The sequence below is a fragment of the Acipenser ruthenus genome, chromosome 5 (assembly GCF_902713425.1).
Source record: "Acipenser ruthenus chromosome 5, fAciRut3.2 maternal haplotype, whole genome shotgun sequence".
In the NCBI taxonomy this organism is placed as follows: Eukaryota; Metazoa; Chordata; class Actinopteri; order Acipenseriformes; family Acipenseridae; genus Acipenser; species Acipenser ruthenus.
The window spans coordinates 44,164,273-44,182,709 of NC_081193.1; the positions used below are offsets into that span (position 1 = coordinate 44,164,273).

At 38.8% G+C, this 18,437-nt stretch overlaps 1 protein-coding gene across 4 annotated transcripts in view; it reads right to left on the reverse strand.

Annotated features, from left to right (window-relative positions):
- LOC117402388 (1-phosphatidylinositol 4,5-bisphosphate phosphodiesterase beta-4) overlaps window positions 1–18,437 on the reverse strand; it is a 163,326-nt gene that overhangs the window by 53,434 nt on the left and 91,455 nt on the right. For all 4 annotated transcript variants that reach the window (XM_059024262.1, XM_059024260.1, XM_059024261.1 and 1 more), the window contains exons 5-14: window positions 9,965–10,045; window positions 9,609–9,668; window positions 8,959–9,102; window positions 7,532–7,611; window positions 7,381–7,434; window positions 6,615–6,696; window positions 2,899–2,999; window positions 1,983–2,040; window positions 874–982; window positions 176–386 (exon numbers count right to left, since the gene is read on the reverse strand). In XM_059024262.1, the coding sequence (XP_058880245.1) occupies window positions 176–386; window positions 874–982; window positions 1,983–2,040; window positions 2,899–2,999; window positions 6,615–6,696; window positions 7,381–7,434; window positions 7,532–7,611; window positions 8,959–9,102; window positions 9,609–9,668; window positions 9,965–10,045 (980 nt within the window). The remainder of the gene's footprint in view (window positions 1–175; window positions 387–873; window positions 983–1,982; window positions 2,041–2,898; window positions 3,000–6,614; window positions 6,697–7,380; window positions 7,435–7,531; window positions 7,612–8,958; window positions 9,103–9,608; window positions 9,669–9,964; window positions 10,046–18,437) is intronic.

Here is an 18,437-nt window from a genome sequence, read left to right on the forward strand (position 1 = left end):
ACAGTCACAATATTGCCTTGCATTTATTTATAAAATTACAGTACCCTTTTATATAAGCTAGGAAAGGTTGCATTCACTGCATAAGGATTTTTAGGTTTTGGTTGTACTGTTTCAATTTTACATTCTGTATTTTGCCATTTTGTTTTGTCTTCTTAGGACTCTTGCCAGTACTGACCTGCATCCTGCCAGGAGGATCTGCCGATATATTTCAACAGATGACTTGCCTCCAAACTGTCTGCCAGTAAGATAAGTGTTGTGGGAGGAACTTATAAAGTAGTGCGCCAAAGGGTGGTCCATTTCTTGGTACAGCTCCAAGCGATCAAGGAAGACTGGAGCATTTTCATCTGACATCAGATACCTGCAAAACCCATCGCTGGACATCCGACCTTCAAACGAGCAAATGCAAGAACATTCTTACAATCCAATGCTGTGGGTGTATCTACAACTGCAAGTGTGTTTAAGTTTTGACTTTTTCTACTGTGGATTTTTTTTTTTTTCTTCAAATATTAAAGTAAATAAATTGCATGAGATTAACTGTTCAAAATTAGAAAGCTTTTTCAAATGTGTTTTTTAGTTCTTAAAATAAAATTACACAGTCAAGAACTGATGTGTTAAATTAATTCAATACATGCTGCTCTACTTTTGCTTCATTAATTGCTGCACTACAGTAATTAATTATAAACACCTGTTTTGTAAAAATTGGAAACAATTTATTTTCAGCCTAATGCTATTTCTATAGATTACCACTAGAGGGAAACAGAGTATTGGTTTCTGACTGAGCTTTGCAGAGCAGCAAAATAAATTGTAAGTCTGGTATGACTAACTAGTCATGCTTTAGTTTTAAGCCTTTTCCTTAGGCCTTTTCTTGATTACCTTGTTTCTTTAGTGCTTCATCTGGCTCATATGTTTCAATTATCTGCATTGATCTTTTTGGATCATAGAATGGAAACAGAATTTCATTCAACCGAGGGTCTCGTTGATTCTGGTAAAGAAAATCAGATTAACATGTTTTTGGCTTGCCTTTATTTGTGCTTACTGCTTTACAAATGGCTTCATAAATAATAAAAACCTGTATTCAATGTCATTAGACCTATCTAATTTGCAGTGACCCTGTAGTCTATTTCTGGGATGTGATTTTATTTATTTTTTTAATGAAAATATTCTACCCTTTATTAGCATCAGTGCCATTTTCGCTGAAGTTGAATTTCTAATCATTGTATTCACTTTGAAAAGTACCCTAAAGAAAAGAGCTCTGTTTCATGTTGGCCCCCATGCTTTCTTTGTTGAAAACATTGACTCCCTTTTGAATAAAAACTACACTTAACAAACACTGTGCCATCCTTTACAGAAACAGTGGGACAGGAGAAAGACGTAGCAATGTTTTTTTATTTTTTTTCAAAATTCATAAATAATATTTCAAAGGTACATTATGTTCAGAAAGCACTGGGGGTTTAATTCCTGTGGACAAACATGGAAAGCTGCTTTTTAATGTTGTACCTTCTTGGAGGTTTTAATGTTTGTGGGCTACAAAAAGGGAGCTTAAGCTAATTCAGGGTAAGAAATGTTTTTTAAAACCCCCAAAATAAAACTTCTGATCCATGTAACTCTTGTCCATTATATTTGAAGTCTGAAGCATATTGAAGTATGAATATATTAAAGCTGTACTAATTTGGTTCAAAGCTTTTCTGAAGGCAGAGAAACAAGTACATTACCATTTCTTTTCCCCTCAGAAAAAAATGGGAACAAGCTGGATAAGACAGCAATAATTTGTGTATTTTAGCAGCAAGAAACTACATCAAAAGGACAAACAAAGCACAATAGCATATGAAGTAGGAGTTTATGCCACCTGGATGTTGCCGTGGTTACAACATGGGCTAGATTAGCAAACAACGAGGACAGAATATGAAAGCATGACGCATGCATTGCGAAGATATGGAAAAGCAAGCCACGGTACAGAAAGTTAATGAATGAAAAAAGCTTACTTCATTCAGAAAGCTGACTAATTGGTCTACGGTTAAATAATCAGTTTTGTCTCCATTGCTGAAAAGGAATTAATTAGAAAAAGTATCTGTTACACACTTCAAATGAGCTTAAATTTCCACATTACACCACGCTACATCATGAAACTATAAATCCTTTTTTTGTTTCTTTGTTTTTGGTTATTGCTAAAGGACGTGCATATACCATTTGAATATTTTCTGAAATTATGTTTTCAGCTATCACTTTTCAATCATTACAACAATACCTAGTTAGTTTAACAAACAGGTTAATACTAAAACTAAATCAGCAGGTTAGGTTTTTAAAGGAAGTTAGTATAGCAGATGCAGACTGTTTCCAGGTGCTTGCTTGACTGCTCAAACATTAAAAGTATGCTTTAGAGAATACAGAGAAGCACTTTTAATTATGTTGCTGCTTTCCTTATAATGACTTTTATAAATGGCCAAATAACAAAACTAACAACTGTGATTGAGATAACGGACAGCTTTTTAGGTGTTCTGTAGGATTATAGTTGGACAGTTATCACAGTTTCAGATGTTTGCTAATTTTGAAAAGCAGCTAGTATAAGGATAGCTACACTGTTCCTATTATAATTGTACAAATATATCTTACTTATATATTCAGTCCCGATCTTTCTCCCTATGCAAAGAAAACCCATTAGTGACATCACCATTTTTCTGGCAATAGGGCCTCAAGGCGATAATGCAACCCATACCTCTCTCTTGTATATTTTACGTGTCAGTGTCTTCAGTATCTGGATATGCAGAACTTTGGCTGGATTGCACTGATTTTAAATATTTTGTAACTGTTTTTTTTTTTTTTTTTCTTTTTTTTTTTGGCAAAGCTGTTTATACATACAATTTATTAAATTATAATTCCAATAAAACATTGTGAACTTACAGTTTTTTAAACAGCTCCTCTATGTCTGTCCGGGGGCAGATTTTTTGAGTAAGTGCATAAAATTTATCAAAAGTGAAGACGGAATGTTCAATTTCATCGTTCTGTAAAAAAAAAAAAAAAAAAATTGATAAATAAATAAAAACATGTAGCTTTCCAGCTAACATATTACTATTTTGTATGCCTCTTAACATGCCTGCTTAAATATAAGTCCTTAATTTATATTAATGGTGTGTATTTGTACAGAAACCAATTGAAATCTAAATACTGAAACTAAAATATTTAATTTGCATGCCACTGATATGTCAGTTTTACCATGCAGGTGCTAATGTATTTACTATACAGGGTTGCCAGTAAGACATATATTTGAATATCTCTAACTACACAGTAATTACACTATAATTATACATATGATTGTAAAGTTACAATGCAACAAGATGTTTAATTACAAAAAATGTTTTTAGCTACTAGCATCTTTAGTAATTTCACTGTATTTAAACATGTACAATGTAATAACTATGTAACCATGAATGACATTACAGTGTAATTACTGTGTCTTAGACACCTAATGTAAAGTTTTACATATAAATGCAGTGTACAAACAATTATTTTTAGACCTATTGTCACACTTATTATAAAGGCCTTACTATAACTATGAAAAATCAAAGAGCCTCACATTGCATAATTGCAACAGTACCATGGAAACAGGATGGTATTCCCTGTTTACCAAATATGGTTCTGTAAAGCTCTGCAGTGTGAACATGATCTGAAACAAAAAAACACATTGGAAATGTGAAAAAATGCCAAGCTATCAAAAGTGCCCAGCCATTTAAAGTGGAGATATCGAAAACACAAGCCCCAATTGTTTCTTGAAACTTGACTTGTGTTTTTGATATCTCCACTTTAAACGGCTGGGCACTTTTGATAACTTGGCGTTTTTTTCACATTTCCAATGTGTTTTGGTTTCAGATATCACTTCTTTTTTCACTTATAACACACACACACACACACACATTACGGAAATAGAAAAATTGCTCAACCTATACTGAGGCAATGTATTGCCGTTTGGATAGGGTAAATTGAAATAGTAGCCTAATCTGTTGAAAGGGTTAAGATGTGAATCTGTTTAGCATAGCGGTTATGTAATTTGAGTGAATGTATGACTAGTTAGGGTTCAAATCCAAATTTATGTGCTTGTTACACATAAATAAAATACTTTTGCAAGTAGTATAGCAGTAAAGTTACAGGTTTTAACAAGTAACAAGACGAACGTGATTCTGTAAATAATTTATTATCCTGATTGTATTGAAAGCTTTCATCTGATTTTGCAAACTATCATAAAAAGCTTGATCCGTTCATTTAGTATATTGTAACATTTTCATGTTTAGAAAGTAGTACTCAGGGAGACGGTGTTGAATTCTCAAAATGTTTGTTTTATTTGAAACTACAGAGAATTCCTGTCAGGGGCCGGAATTCACAGCTCCAAAATACTAACCCTACATTTTAGTCTTGGCACTTTCACTGCATATTCTCTCCAGTCACAGCTCACACGCTTGCTCAGTCGCACCCACAGTTTCTCACTCAAGTTCAGTGCCTGACTGTCGCCAGTCCCCAAGTTCATGCATCGCCTTATATAACCTCCCATAATTTCCCGCCGCTGTCCGGCTCATCAACCAGTCACAACAGCAACACACATTCTCCCCACTCATTCACTCACTCCCCCTTCCCATGCTAAGTAACGGCATGACCCATTCCCCTTACAATACATGTAACATAAAAGACAGATGAGACAAACTGAACAGACAAGTCCTGCAACAAAGCAATTGTCAGGCTCATTACAATATATTTTTTAATTTGAAAGTAGAAATATATGACAACCTTTATGTACAAAAATATACAACTGAACAAGAACTGTTGAGTATTTATTTTCATTTCATACAGTATTAAATGGCAATGTGTATATGATAGTGAAAAATAAATAAATAAATATCAAGATGGATAAAGAAAGAAAAACATGTTTATGTTTTAATTTATGTATCCATTTATTTCAATGTATTAATGTATTTATTTATTTCTGTTTTACTTTTACCAAATATATAGGCTATCCTTCAGCATAGCTAATTCTTTTGTCAAGTGGGGACCACAAACAATGTTACTCTCATCAAACAGTATCGAGAGGAAACCGTACTTCCTTGCACCAATAGGGACCACAATGACGGTTACACTGACAGGAAACCAACATTTTTCAGAGATCAAGATCAGAATCTCAGAATGATAAGATGATGACTCAAAAAAAAGAAAATCTCCAAAATGTAAAAAATAACAAATTCTCAGCTGGCCAACTTCATTCAGCAGGCTGTGTGGTCCAGTGTGGGGTAACCAGGAGGTCCTCGGTTCAAATCCCACCTCAGCCACTGACTCATTGTGTGACCCTGAGCAAGTCACTTAACCTCCTTGTGCTCCGTAATTGTAAGTGACTCTGCAGCTGATGCATAGTTCACACACCCTAGCCTCTGTAAGTCGCCTTGGATAAAGGCATCTGCTAAATAAACAAATAATAATAATAATAATTCAAAATGCTACTTGTTTTCTCAACTAATTGTGTAGCACTGACAGTAGAACACAACACACTTGCAAAGTGAAGGTTATAGTTTCAATCAAATCCCACGCATGTTAGACCTTTTTTATATATTTATATTATATAAAAAAATATGTTTTGCAGGCAAATGTTCCATTTTAAAACAGAAATAAATCAGAACACCTTGGAGAAATTCCTTAATGAAAACATTGCTCACTTTTATTGCAGCATAACCCGTGAACACATCCAACCTATTCTCTAAAGGTTCGCTGAATCATTTCCAGTGGATACATTAGAGATTTGAATTATTTTTTACCATAATGAAATTAGTCTAAAAGACAAATTGTATCATTTTAACAGAGTAGAGGACATCATTATACATTTTCTAATTATTAGATATGTACTTAATCTTTTTATTGATTGTAAGCATTGTGGTAGTATCTAGACTCTACTGCCTAGCAGTATAACAAAGGAAACTTAAAATAAATATGCAGAGCAGAGAAAACAAATACTTATAAAAGATGAAGAAACCTAAAGGGAAAATATATTGACGAATTGGAATATCAATAATGCCATGTTTCTGTCTGCCACTAGAACTGAGTTGATAGTGCTTTGAAATCATTCCCAACCCTTTCCATCAGGTACTTCCTTAGCATGTTAGGAATGCAGGCTGGCAGAAACACATTTCTCCAACTAAGTGTGTCCTGTTAAGTTTCCAATGGAAAGCATGCTGGGGTCAGGTATTATAACGTCAAACTGGAGATATGTTGGCAGTCAAATAATGTTACTAGTATCAGAGACATGTAAGAATGATAATTATACAGGTTTGGCAGGGGGGTTATTCTGTTCATACAGTATATGAAAATATTCAAGACTCCCATTGCATAACAATTTGAACTATTCCAGGCTATGCAGTGGGAGTATAAATGTATACCAGAAGATATCACATATGCATACAGTATTGCTGATCCTTTATTCTATCCTGGTTTTGTGCATGTGAAATGTTTTGGACAGATACTTTTAATGACTTTTTCCAGGATCCTCAACAGGAATGTACTGTATGGGGTCAAGTTATTGCAGACCAAAAAAATGTTTTGCAACATATATTTAAATAATGTATAAAGACATGAAAAGGACATACCTTTCCACTGGGAAGACCTAATTCCTTAAGTGCTTGAAAGATCCCTTTTTCTGTTTTGCCTGATGCAAAGGTCCTGGTTATACTAAATGATTGAAATACAAAACACTGTGTTAAGGTTTTAAAAAACACTCCAAAATAAAATAGAGTATGTTACGCACCACTACAAAGGGTTGCTATGTTCTTAACGCAGATACTTTGGCCGCCTATATTGAAGCAGCATCACAGGTCCAAGTACTTCTCTCTTGTGGCCTGATTTTCAAAACTTTTAAGATTTTAAGTAAATGTACTCACATATATCAATTGCAAAAGAAAACAACTTTATAAATATCAGGTTGTTGAAGTAAATATGCAAAAACTTTCTGGGGGGGTTTAATTCATAGTTACCAAGTTTTGAAAATCAGGCCCTTAAAAACAAAGCAGTGTAGAAGAGTTGAATAACCTCCGATAGGGTTTGCTTGAATAGAACACAAACAGTGCCTGGAGGTACAGGTTACACACATTATGAAGACTGTGATGAGCTGAGTGCATCATTACTGATCCTGATGTTGTAATCCAAGGGAATGCACTAGTTCAGAAAGAGTAGGGTGTTATTCTCATCTGAGCATATTTCACATCTGATCATATTTCTCATTTGAATATGTCTCAGTTGTATGAAGTCATTCAAAGTTTTATAGTACCAGGTGTTTTTTGTTTGTTTGTTTGTTTGTTTGTTTTTATATTCATATTCATACATCTTTATATTTTTCTTTTTGTATATACTCCTTACCTTCTGACTGGAATCTTTCCATTTGTATTTGTCAAAAATGATAGCCTCATCCAGCTGAAAATGAAAGACAACAAGATCACAGTTATATCTGAAATCAGCCAGGATGTTTACCAGTCAGTTAAATTTACTTTACTGACAGTATTTTACTTACTGTTTTTTTAGGCAAGTCATGGGACAGACATTATTAGCTCTGAAGTTATGGATCACTGATCTCAACCCTTCCATCCATTGCTAAGAAACAATAGACAAAACTATATTGACATCAACTGTATTGCAAAAGAACAGTGCCATATACTGTAGATAACATTCAGAACCTAAACATCAAAATATAAATGGAACATTCAATATGTTTCATAGTCAAAGTGATTCTGAATTTACAAAATATGAGCAATTATTTGCATCAATCTCCCTTCAACTTCTCTTTTATCTTCTGGGTCATCTTAAATCACTTTGTTATGTAAACAGACTCCAAACCACTAATGAACTGAAGCACCTGTTTGTCATGAGATATCCAAAATGCATTTTCAGAATTCCATCTTTTTTTGGGTGTAATGGAATGGTTTATATGTAACTAGCTTGTTTTTCACATTCGAAATTCAGTGAACAATTAGGTAAAGGAGCATTAAGAAAAAAAACTGATAATTTACAGATACTGAAGTAATATATAATTCACTGTTCTGGATGAACATAACATTTTACAGATTTACAGATCCGAACATTACTAAAGAAGTAGTGTTTTTATTTATAAACTGCAGTCATTTTTTAACCACTTTAAAAATGTATTTTTTATTTTTTATTATGTAACCAATTCATGTACTGTATGTATTTGGTTGCAACTAACTAATTGAACTGAAAGTTACACTAATGTTAAAATTCAGCTTTAGTAGCAAGTGATTTTCAAATTAAATGTGTTAATTAAATCAATCCGTTAATCCTATGAAATTGAGTCGATGAGGTCGTTAATGAACACATTTCTGATGCTGATGAAAAAACTGTGTGCACGGTGATAATTCATGGGATTTCATGTGTGTCCTCCCAATACACTCCCACCCTACAATGAACAATGTCTACTGCATTAGCACCTGACTGCTAAGTCATTCCCCAATTTAATGACTCATCACTGCCTCTGCTGTGATTTACAGTTCAATGATGTTATAAAACATAAAAACGCAACTTTCAATGTTAATATAATTTTGAAGGCACTAGAGGGAAGCAGTTTATTCCCTGTCTCCCTGACAGCAAACGACATATTACATTCATTTTTTGAATGAGATCCAATAGTTTCTTAAGCTAGAACTCACACTGCCTATATCTATGAGATCCTAGATACAGTATACATTTGAAAGCACTTCTTAATAATAATATTTCTGAGGTACTTTCTACCACTCAATGTATTGTTTGGCTTTAGTGTTAGACGATTGCCTGTGGCAATAGAAGTGTCTTTTTTTTTCCTGTTGCCAAATAGACAAGTTCTTCTTCAGTAACATACCTAAAAAACAACAAATGTACTTAGAAAGAGACTTGTTTGTGAGGGACATTTTTATATTTACTGTACATCTCTTGTCATACACAACATACCTTTGCTGTTTCTGCATTGTTTGCAACCATGTAAATAAAGTTCAGGTTCACCAAGTCAGTACCACAGCAGACACACACTATGCGTCCCTCTAGGTCATTCTCTGTTTTCCCAACTGATTCCAATGCAGTAATTATTTTAGGGTCCTATAGTATACACAAACACATAATGTAGCAAGTAAACATGGCAATTTATATTAACTCTTACAATTGTTTAACCCTGTTTTTTCCATTGAATGTCACTACAGCAGTATATATATATATATATATATATATATATATATATATATATATATATATATATATATATTTTTTTTTAGGATAACTTGTTTGTAGCTCTGACTTCACCTTTCTTTTTTTACTTTTAATATTATCAGATAATACATTTCAAAAGTTTTTTTTTTTTTTTCCCACTGGCTGCAAATCTGTAGACCTAAATTGTTTTCTTATTTGAAATATCAACATGCATTTGACAGAATGAAAATTAATTAAACTGTTTCTCTCTGTTGTATAATTAATAAAGATATACAGGTGCCACTTCCTGAAGTCTTACAGGGATTAACTACTGGCTCTAAAAAAAATCTCAAATTTATAATAATTATGCTTTCATCTCAATATGTACCTCAAGATTGGAATGCTTTTGAACTGCTTACCTTTGGGACAGCTCCATTCCGGATACTGTTGATCAGAGAGCATTCTAAAACCTGGCCTTCCTAAGATCAAAAGAGAAAAGTAAACTCAAATACTTTAAAAAAAATGTACTTTCTGTATATTGTAGAAGTTTTCTGCACCATACCATAGTAATGTTAATTGTCATTGTATATCTAGGTGGGTTTATCACAATAAACTGCACAGTAAATGCTGACAGGACAAAAAAGTCCTAGATGTGTTATATTAGTTCAATTAAACTAATATTACTTAACAACACATCTGAAGTCAGTAGTTAAAATAAAAAGGGGTAGGATATGCCAGCATGATAAAGTATTTTGGAATTAAAATATTAAACTACCTTTCCATCACTTTTCCATGTGAGAAAGAAACCAAACTCATCCACTTTGAAGAGACAGTTAGGTTCAAAGACAAAGGGATCCTGCAAAAGAAAATAACATATTGTAGCGTTTCACGCAGTAGACAGAACAGAAGGAGACAACACGCTGCTTAAAGGTTCAAAGCTTTATTTAGGATCTTTCAGCACCATACAGAGCCACTGCTCTAGCCACTTGCTCTCCACCGACCACAATGCGCGCGCAACGCCCGTTTTATAACCTAGCCCCGCCCCTTTATGCTAATCGGGTGCCAGAGCGAACAGCTATCCCATTTGTCCCCAGCCGTACACTAGGACCAATGGGCACACAAAATCAACTGCCAATGACAGGGACCAGGGCGCACCATGCGTGCAGGATAGCTCGCACAGCCACAGGGACAGAGCGAACCCGCAACTACAGGTAATACAAACAGGGGGGGGTGGGGGACACAATACAGCGGCATTAACAGCACAGACAGTAGAAACAAGAGGGAATACAGTATGCAAACAATACACAGATCGCTACACTACCCCCACCTTAGCCTTTTTGCCCCCAAAAAGTTCACAGGGCTCCATGCAGCATATAACCGTGATCGGCAACCTCCACCCCTGAAACACAGACCCCCTCCCCGCATGTCCGGTTTTCCCTCCAAGGGCTTTGGTGGGTGAGCCGGCGGGCCGTGCTATGCGGAAGGCAATCTGCTCTCCTCCGTTGGCCTGAGTGACTCTCGGCACCCCAGTATCAGGGGTTCTCCCTCAGGCAGCGGCAGATCTGGGCTCTTCGGCAGCGGTTCTTTCTGCTCCTGTCCCTTGGTCGCAGCCCTTAAAAGGACTGGCGCTTCCAGCGGTGCCTCTCTTAACAAGGCAGGTAGCAGTGGTGCTTTCTCAGGCGGCAGTGGCGGTGGTGCCTTCTCAGGCGGCGGCGACCCTCTCTCGGGCAGCGGCGCTCTCTCGGGCAGCGGCGCTCTCTCGGGCAGCGGCGCTCTCTCAGGCGGCGGCGGCAACAGCGCTCTCAGGCGGCGGCGGCGGCAGCGGCGCTCTCTCAGGCGGTGGTGGCGGCGGCGGCAGCGGCGCTCTCTCAGGCGGCGGCGGCAGCGGCGCTCTCACAGGCGGCGGTGGCAGCAGCGCTCTCAGGCGGCGGCGGCGGCAGCGGCGTTCTCTCAGGCGGTGGTGGCGGCAGCGGCGCTCTCTCAGGCGGCGGCGGCAGCGGCGCTCTCTCAGGCAGCGGCGGTGCTCTCTCAGGCGGTGGCGGTGCTCTCTCAGGCGGTGGCGGCAGCGGCGCTCTCTCAGGCGGCGGCGGTGCTCTCTCAGACGGTGGCGGCAGTGGCGCTCTCTCAGGCGGTGGCGGCAGCGGCGCTCTCTCAGGCGGCGGCGGTGCTCTCTCAGGCGGTGGCGGCAGCAGCGCTCTCTCAGGCGGTGGCGGCAGCGGCGCTCTCTCAGGCGCCGGCAGTGCTCTCTCAGGCGGCAGCAACGGCACTCTCTCAGGCGGCGGTGGCGCTCTCTCAGGTGGCGGCGGCGGCAACAGCGCTCTCTCAGGCGGCGGCGGCAGGTCTCCCATCTCATACACTGGAGATGGTCCAGGATCCCTCGTTAGCCTCCTTGAACGGCTTTCGTTTTCGGGCAGGCAGTAGGTCCCCTTCCTCCTGGAAGGGGCAGCACGCCACTTGGTGCCCGATCTCCCCGCAAGCATGGCACCAGCCTTGCTCCTCCAAGCCACCAAGGAGATCCTCCAGTCCGCCATCCCACGGGTTCCGTGACGGCTCGGGGTCGTACCACAGCCACTGGTCCATCTCTGTCTTCTATCTGCTCCTGCTCAACGCTGAGTTACTTCTTGTTTTTATACCACCATACAGAGCCCACTGCTCTAGCCACTTGCTCTCCACTGACCACAATGAGCGTGCAACGGCCCGTTTTAACCTAGCCCCGCCCCTTTATGCTAATCGGGTGCCAGAGCGAACAGCTATCCCATTGCTCCCCAGCCGTACACTAGGACCAATGGGCACACACAATCAACTGCCAATGACAGGGACCAGGGCGCACCATGCGTGCAGGATAGCTCGCACAGCCACAGAGAGCGAACCCGCAACTACAGGTAATACAGATGGGGGTGAGAGGGACACAATACAGCGGCATTAACAGCACAGACAGTAGAAACAAGAGGGAATACAGTACGCAAATAATACACAGATCACTACAGTATTATTATTATTATTATTATTATTATTATTATTATTATTATTTCTACTTTACTAGTTATAAAATGTGTTTTAAATACTGTAGACAAGGCCCAAATGATGCAATATTTACTCAACCGCTTGTGTTTGGCTGATTGCGTAGGCAAGGTATGTCTTGTGTAACTTGCCTCCCTCCTTGTATTTAACTTGGCTCTTTTTAAACAGGTGAAATGTTTTTGGGTATATACCAGTTATAACTGACAATCTTGGTCTGACTGTCAGTTTGTCAGTCAGTTCATCACAGTCTCAACCTGGGGGCTATATAATACAGAGACACCATCTTAGCATCAGTTTGTCTTGATACTTGCTTTTTCATTTGATCTCAAAGATCTGTCCTCTCTGAGCTTGAAGTCACATGGAGGAGCAGTGGGTCACATCTGGAGGTAAACCAGGCAGTAGCAGAGAACTTGCACGGAACACAAGACGCTTACAACTGGAATCCCGATGCTGTCCGTTACTTTTAATGCAACTTTTGTTACTTGTACTCATTCACCCATCACCGTCTGTTGATGTTATTTTAAGGTAATTAAATATGTAGCACCATCTGGTATACATACAAGCAAACGTCTATTGGAACAATTTAGAGTAGACCTGAATGCTCAACAAAGTGCTTTTTTTAATGTGCTAATTTTAAACATAATCTGCAGCCTGAGGTCGATATGTTTTTCTTCTGCTTTTTGTACACATAACTCAAAGATTCAGTAAGAGAGAATGTACTGTAATAGAGGAACAATGCAGCTAATTTCACTTTTTTTTTTTAAATGATGCAGATAAGTAGTGAAGTTTTGATAATCCACTGTTTATAAAAGACCATGAAAACATCAATTAAATAAAAAAACACAATCTGTATCTCAAAGCAACTGTAGTACAGTCTTTTCCCTGGGTATGTACATTAAAAGAAGGAATCTAAAGTTACTGAGTGATGGGCTAATTTTAAATCTCTTTCCAAGCAGCACAAAACTCTCCTTGCTATAGATAGTGTCTGTAACTAGGTTGCAAAGAGAATCCAAGACTTCAAATCCTCTCGTGACATTGAACTTTCTGTTTGAGAGCAGCTGCTTATTTCCTTGATTGTATCTAATATAGCCTATATGAAAAACAAAGCAAGTCGGAAACATCTAATACAAAAGAACCTGGTTCAGTAAATGTGTGAAAAGAATCTCAACATTTCTGATAATATATTGAACTAAGAAACATGTTTGCATTTCTTCTGGTAAATTGAACCTATTATGTTAGTTTAGAAAACTATAGCCAAAGATTGGCTTAATAAGGAAAATTGTAAAAGAAAAAAAAATGTAGTTCCCATAGGTCAGGGATAATTATGAAATCAATCACAGCTGCCAGATCTATTCATTGAATTAAGCAGCTGTCCTTTAGGCACAAATTGTTACAATCTAAACCACATTATCCATATTTAACGTTCCTGGTATGGTCCCTCAGTGTAGAGTCTACTTAAACAAAAGTATACACAGAAGCTTTAAAAACCTTTAAAACCTCCAGAGCATGTAAATCTATAATAAACTACCTGGAATACTGTACACATATTTTTCATGTGGAGTATATTGTGTAGCAATAGTATTATTGCTCGACTTACATGCACATCTAACTTTTTTCTAGTCTAGACAAGTATTAGCTATCTTTTCGATGATAGTTTATGAAGATAGGGTTCAGCTACATGATAAAGGAAGCCAAATTAGTTAATTGGTTTGACAAAGCTCATGTGGTAAACTGCCAAATAAAAAAAACAACAAATAAAGACAGCAGCATCTGTCACACTGTGGGCCTCAATAAAAAGCAATAGCACTTGTCTAAAACTGTACCTTATTTACATATTGCATGGTAAGCTATGCAGCAAACATATTAATCAACAACAATGCTCCCATTTTGGGAAACTCTATAGGACATAGATATATAATTAGCATAATTTATATAATCGCTTTTAAAATACACTAGACACCTACAAATGTTACAATTGTATAGTGCAAATTAACAAACTAAACTTTAAAAAACAAATCCTTCTAAAGATTAGTCATGGCCATGTATAGTTCCATCAAACTTTGTGTGGTTTCGAAGATGTGGGCGAGACTATTTTTAGATATTGAAAAAAAGCAGGTTCCTATTACCTACTCTCACTGGCAAACAAATTGGACAGTAGAGTACACTTTCAAAATGCCCTAGTCTACAATGTATCCATGTTTTAATTGATTCACTAAGTGTGTGAGAAAAGCACATGACAAAGGTATGATAGTGGGTGCACATGCAACTACCTCAACGCTAGACCTCACTGTCCAATTTCTATCAAGTCAGTCTCCTGGATATTCCTGAAACCACCACTGGAAGCACAACTCACAGTATGAATGTGGAGTATTACTTATTGCAACAAATGTCCATGCAAAGTTTAATCAAATTTGGCACAATTTTATGGACAAATATAGATGATACCCAACTATATTTGTCCTTGAAGCCAGGAACTTCTTCTGCCTGGGTGTTATTAGCTACTTGTCTTACAGACATCAAGCACTGGATGTCACAGCATTGGCTTGGCAGAGTCCACGACAAGCTCTGTGGAGCGGCAGTCGTGTAGGTGGAATAGGCTCCTGCGCTGATTTGAATAAGATAAAGAGCAGGCGCTGCTAAAGGATAGAGTGTGTGGCTGGGGGTCCCCTCTGACTCACGCGGTGAGAACCCCACCCCTTGGCGGAGGCACGGATGGCAGCGGCCATAGAGGTCAGGGAAGTGAGCCTCACTTATCCCCAAAGGTTGGACCCCCGTCTACCCACGTAACCCAACACCCATGGGACAAACAATAGTTCACGTGCCAATGCATAACATTTAAGAAAGGAGGAAAAAAGACATACTAGACAAACAGGATGGATTAGTTTTTTTTAGTTTTTTTTGGACAAAAGAATGGATAAAGTGAAATTATGTGTTTACCTGCCACACCATGGAGAGGAAAAATCCTATTAGGGGGGAAACCTCTGGTGGACCCGGTGGATCAGGTAGCCCCCACTCCAGGCATGCTTACAATGTTTTGTTGAGCTGCAGCTATATCAGAAACAGATGTGCGTATGTATGATTCTACTGCTGAGGAGGACCAGCGTCCTAGGCTCTTAATTAGATGCTGATTGATGTTGGCTTTTGCTGCTGAGGTGGCTACTCCAATTCTAAAGGAGTGAGGAGTGTAGAACTGAGGAGAAAGGCCAACTTTGGAGATGAGAGAGGCAAGGTGAGTTGAGAACCAATGTCTTGTAACTACTGCACGGGAGGAGCTGGTGAACATTGAATACGTCATGAGGAAAGGCTTCTTGCTGTAGATGTATCTAGACATGGTGGTGTAGGGACATAATGGAGAATTAATCTTCGACAGCTGTATAAATTGACCCTGACAAAGTTGATCTTAGAGATGCAGAGCATAATTAGGAAATGAGAATCTGGAACTAAGGAGATGTCGTTGGTAACAGATGCCGAGAGACGGGAAGCTGGAACGCGATGGTACTGTATATTCAGAGCATCTGAGGAATCCAAAGAAAGCAGTTAAGCACATGACTTCCATGAGGAGATCGAAGAGGTTGAAACAGCCTTTTCGCAAGATTGATATGAGCGACTGTAGAATATCTGAAGATATAGCAAGTCGAGATGGGGAAGTAGGAGCTCTTAGATATGCCACGGAGAATCAGGCGGACTGCTGGAATGGCCAGAAGAATCGGAGAGGACACTGACATGAGACGGTAATGGAACTGAATTCCAGAGATGTAAGATTTGATTGTGGGAGCAGAGAGGTGTAGAATGTCTTGTGTGTGGACGACAAAGGCTAGGATCCAGTCTTGATTAAACTGAACTGGCTGAATTTGGGTTTTTTTTTGCGCAGAAGACCAGTCTGTAGAGTAGGATGGTTGATGGAGCTAGGGCAGCCGACATGTAATTTCTAGCAGATTGAAGAAGGTTGACGACCAGAAAGCTCACAGGAATACTAGGTGCTGTTATTGCGGAACTTGGAGAGGTGCGGGAGATGCTGTGGGAATCAACTGCTAAAATCTGGCGATCTGTAGGCGAGAAAGAGCATCAGCTGCATTATGTGAACCGGGAATGTAACAGGCTTGAATGAAGAAATTAAAAGACACTGAAATCCAAATGAGGCGATGAAGTAACTGCATTATAAGGGTAGAGGAAGATCTTCCTTTATTGATGATATGGACTGTAGATTTATTGTCGCTAAAGAACGTGATAGATTTTCTTGACCGTTGGTGGCCCCAGATGTGAGCAGCTGCGATGATGGGATACAGTTCCAGAAGAGCAGTAGCTATGAGGTGGGAAGAAAGGTTCTGAATTTCAGGAGGGCATTCACTAGAGAACCATTCAGTCCCTAGGTAATCCCTGAATCCTAAGAATGAAGCATCAGTAAAGAGATTCAAACATGAGGAGCTGAATTCAGGTCTTGATAGAATAAGGACAGGCCATTCCAGTGACTAATTAAAGTAGCCCACAATCTTAATATTATTTCTTGCTTTATTGAGAGCAGAGATCTGCTGAAGCGGTGATCTGTAACAGTGCAGTGGACTACCGCCAGTAGTGTGCATTGGCCTGCTGTAGAGAGCAGAGATCTGCTGAAGTGAGTGAAAAGTAACTCATTGTGAGATACGTGCAAATTTAAACAGCATGAAGTGCCTCTTTGGGATTGCAGGAGATTGTTGCACAATTGTCAGCCAATCAGAATTTTGATAGGATGTCGATGTTGGTCTTTAAGTGTTTAAGATGAGGCTGCTTTCAGGAGAGATGCAGAATGCATTGCTGTGAGGTCACTGCAAAACCTATTGATTTAGTCAGGAGCAGTCTATGAGTGTATTGTCCATTGCAAGGTAGGAGGCTGTTTTAACAGAAACGCTGATAAATCAAAGGACATGATTTCCATGCTTGACTGGCAGCACACATCGAATTAAACATTAACCTGATTTGAAAAGAGAATTTAGAACTTGTGATATTATACTGCCATCTGGACGTTATGCATAAAATGAAACTGTTGGCTTTAGAAAATGTTGCAGGTTAGAATAGATTTTATTATTGTGATCAATGGTCCATATGATTGGAAATGTTTATCCTAACTGCTTTGATGCTGATTCATGCCAACAACTGAAATCTGGCGATCTTCAATGATATTGCGGTGAATCTATGTAGAAAGAGAATGACGGTGGATTGTATTTTGGACAGAGGAAAGTAGAATGGGCTATGGATGCGCAGAGTCCGCAGGCGTTGGGTCACAAACCTCTGAAAACGCGGTTAAAAGAGGTCTAAAATCAGGGTAAGACCTACAAGGGACAATCTTTATAATGGAGATGCAGCGGAGGTTGAATAATGGAGCGGCGCTTTGAATGGTGCGGCTGGAGAGATAGTTGCAGGCTTAACTGGCGATGAAGCTGCTGCAGCGAGAAGGAAAGAGAAAAACATTCGGAGCAGGTAGGAAAATTGCTCTAAATCTTCTGAGTCGGACGAGAGAACGAGAAGATGAAGTTTAGACATTAGTAAAGAGAGAAAGTTTAAGCACATTTGAAAGTTTGACGGAGTCTGAGCGATTGCTAGAAAGAGAAAACAAACGAAAATGCTGGACAGCAAGCTGCGTGAGATTCAGACTTAAATAGGAAACAGGAGAAGATTGACGGGGAAAGCATGGTGAAGCCCCGGATCTCGTCCCCTGAAATACGCCTATAGGCTAACACAAAAAGGAAATATGGGAATACATGAGCAGTCTCATCAAAACTTAAACTAGAAATTAAGTTTGGGCATCATCATTGATCCTGAGTTATCATTTGAGACTCGTATTAGGGAATCTTTTTATCATTTGAGAAATATTGCCAAACTTAGCCCAATTATTTTTGTATCTGATGCCGAGAGACTAATGTCTGCCTTTGTTTCATCTAGAATTGATTATTGTAATGCACTTTTTTCTGGTGTCCCAAAACGTGTGATAACGTTGCAGCTTGTACAGAGTTATGCCACTAGAATTCTGACCAAAACCAGGAAAAGTGAACATATTACCTCAGTTCTGGTCTCTTTACATTGGCTCCCTGTGCAGTATAGAATTGATTATAAGATTTTGCTGTTAACGTACAAGGCCCTGAATGGATTAGCACCTAGTTATTTGCAGGAGTTACTGACCCTGTATCTTCTAAACCACACTCACAGATCACAGGATGCAGGGCTGATGGTTATTCCTAGGGTCAAAAAAAGCA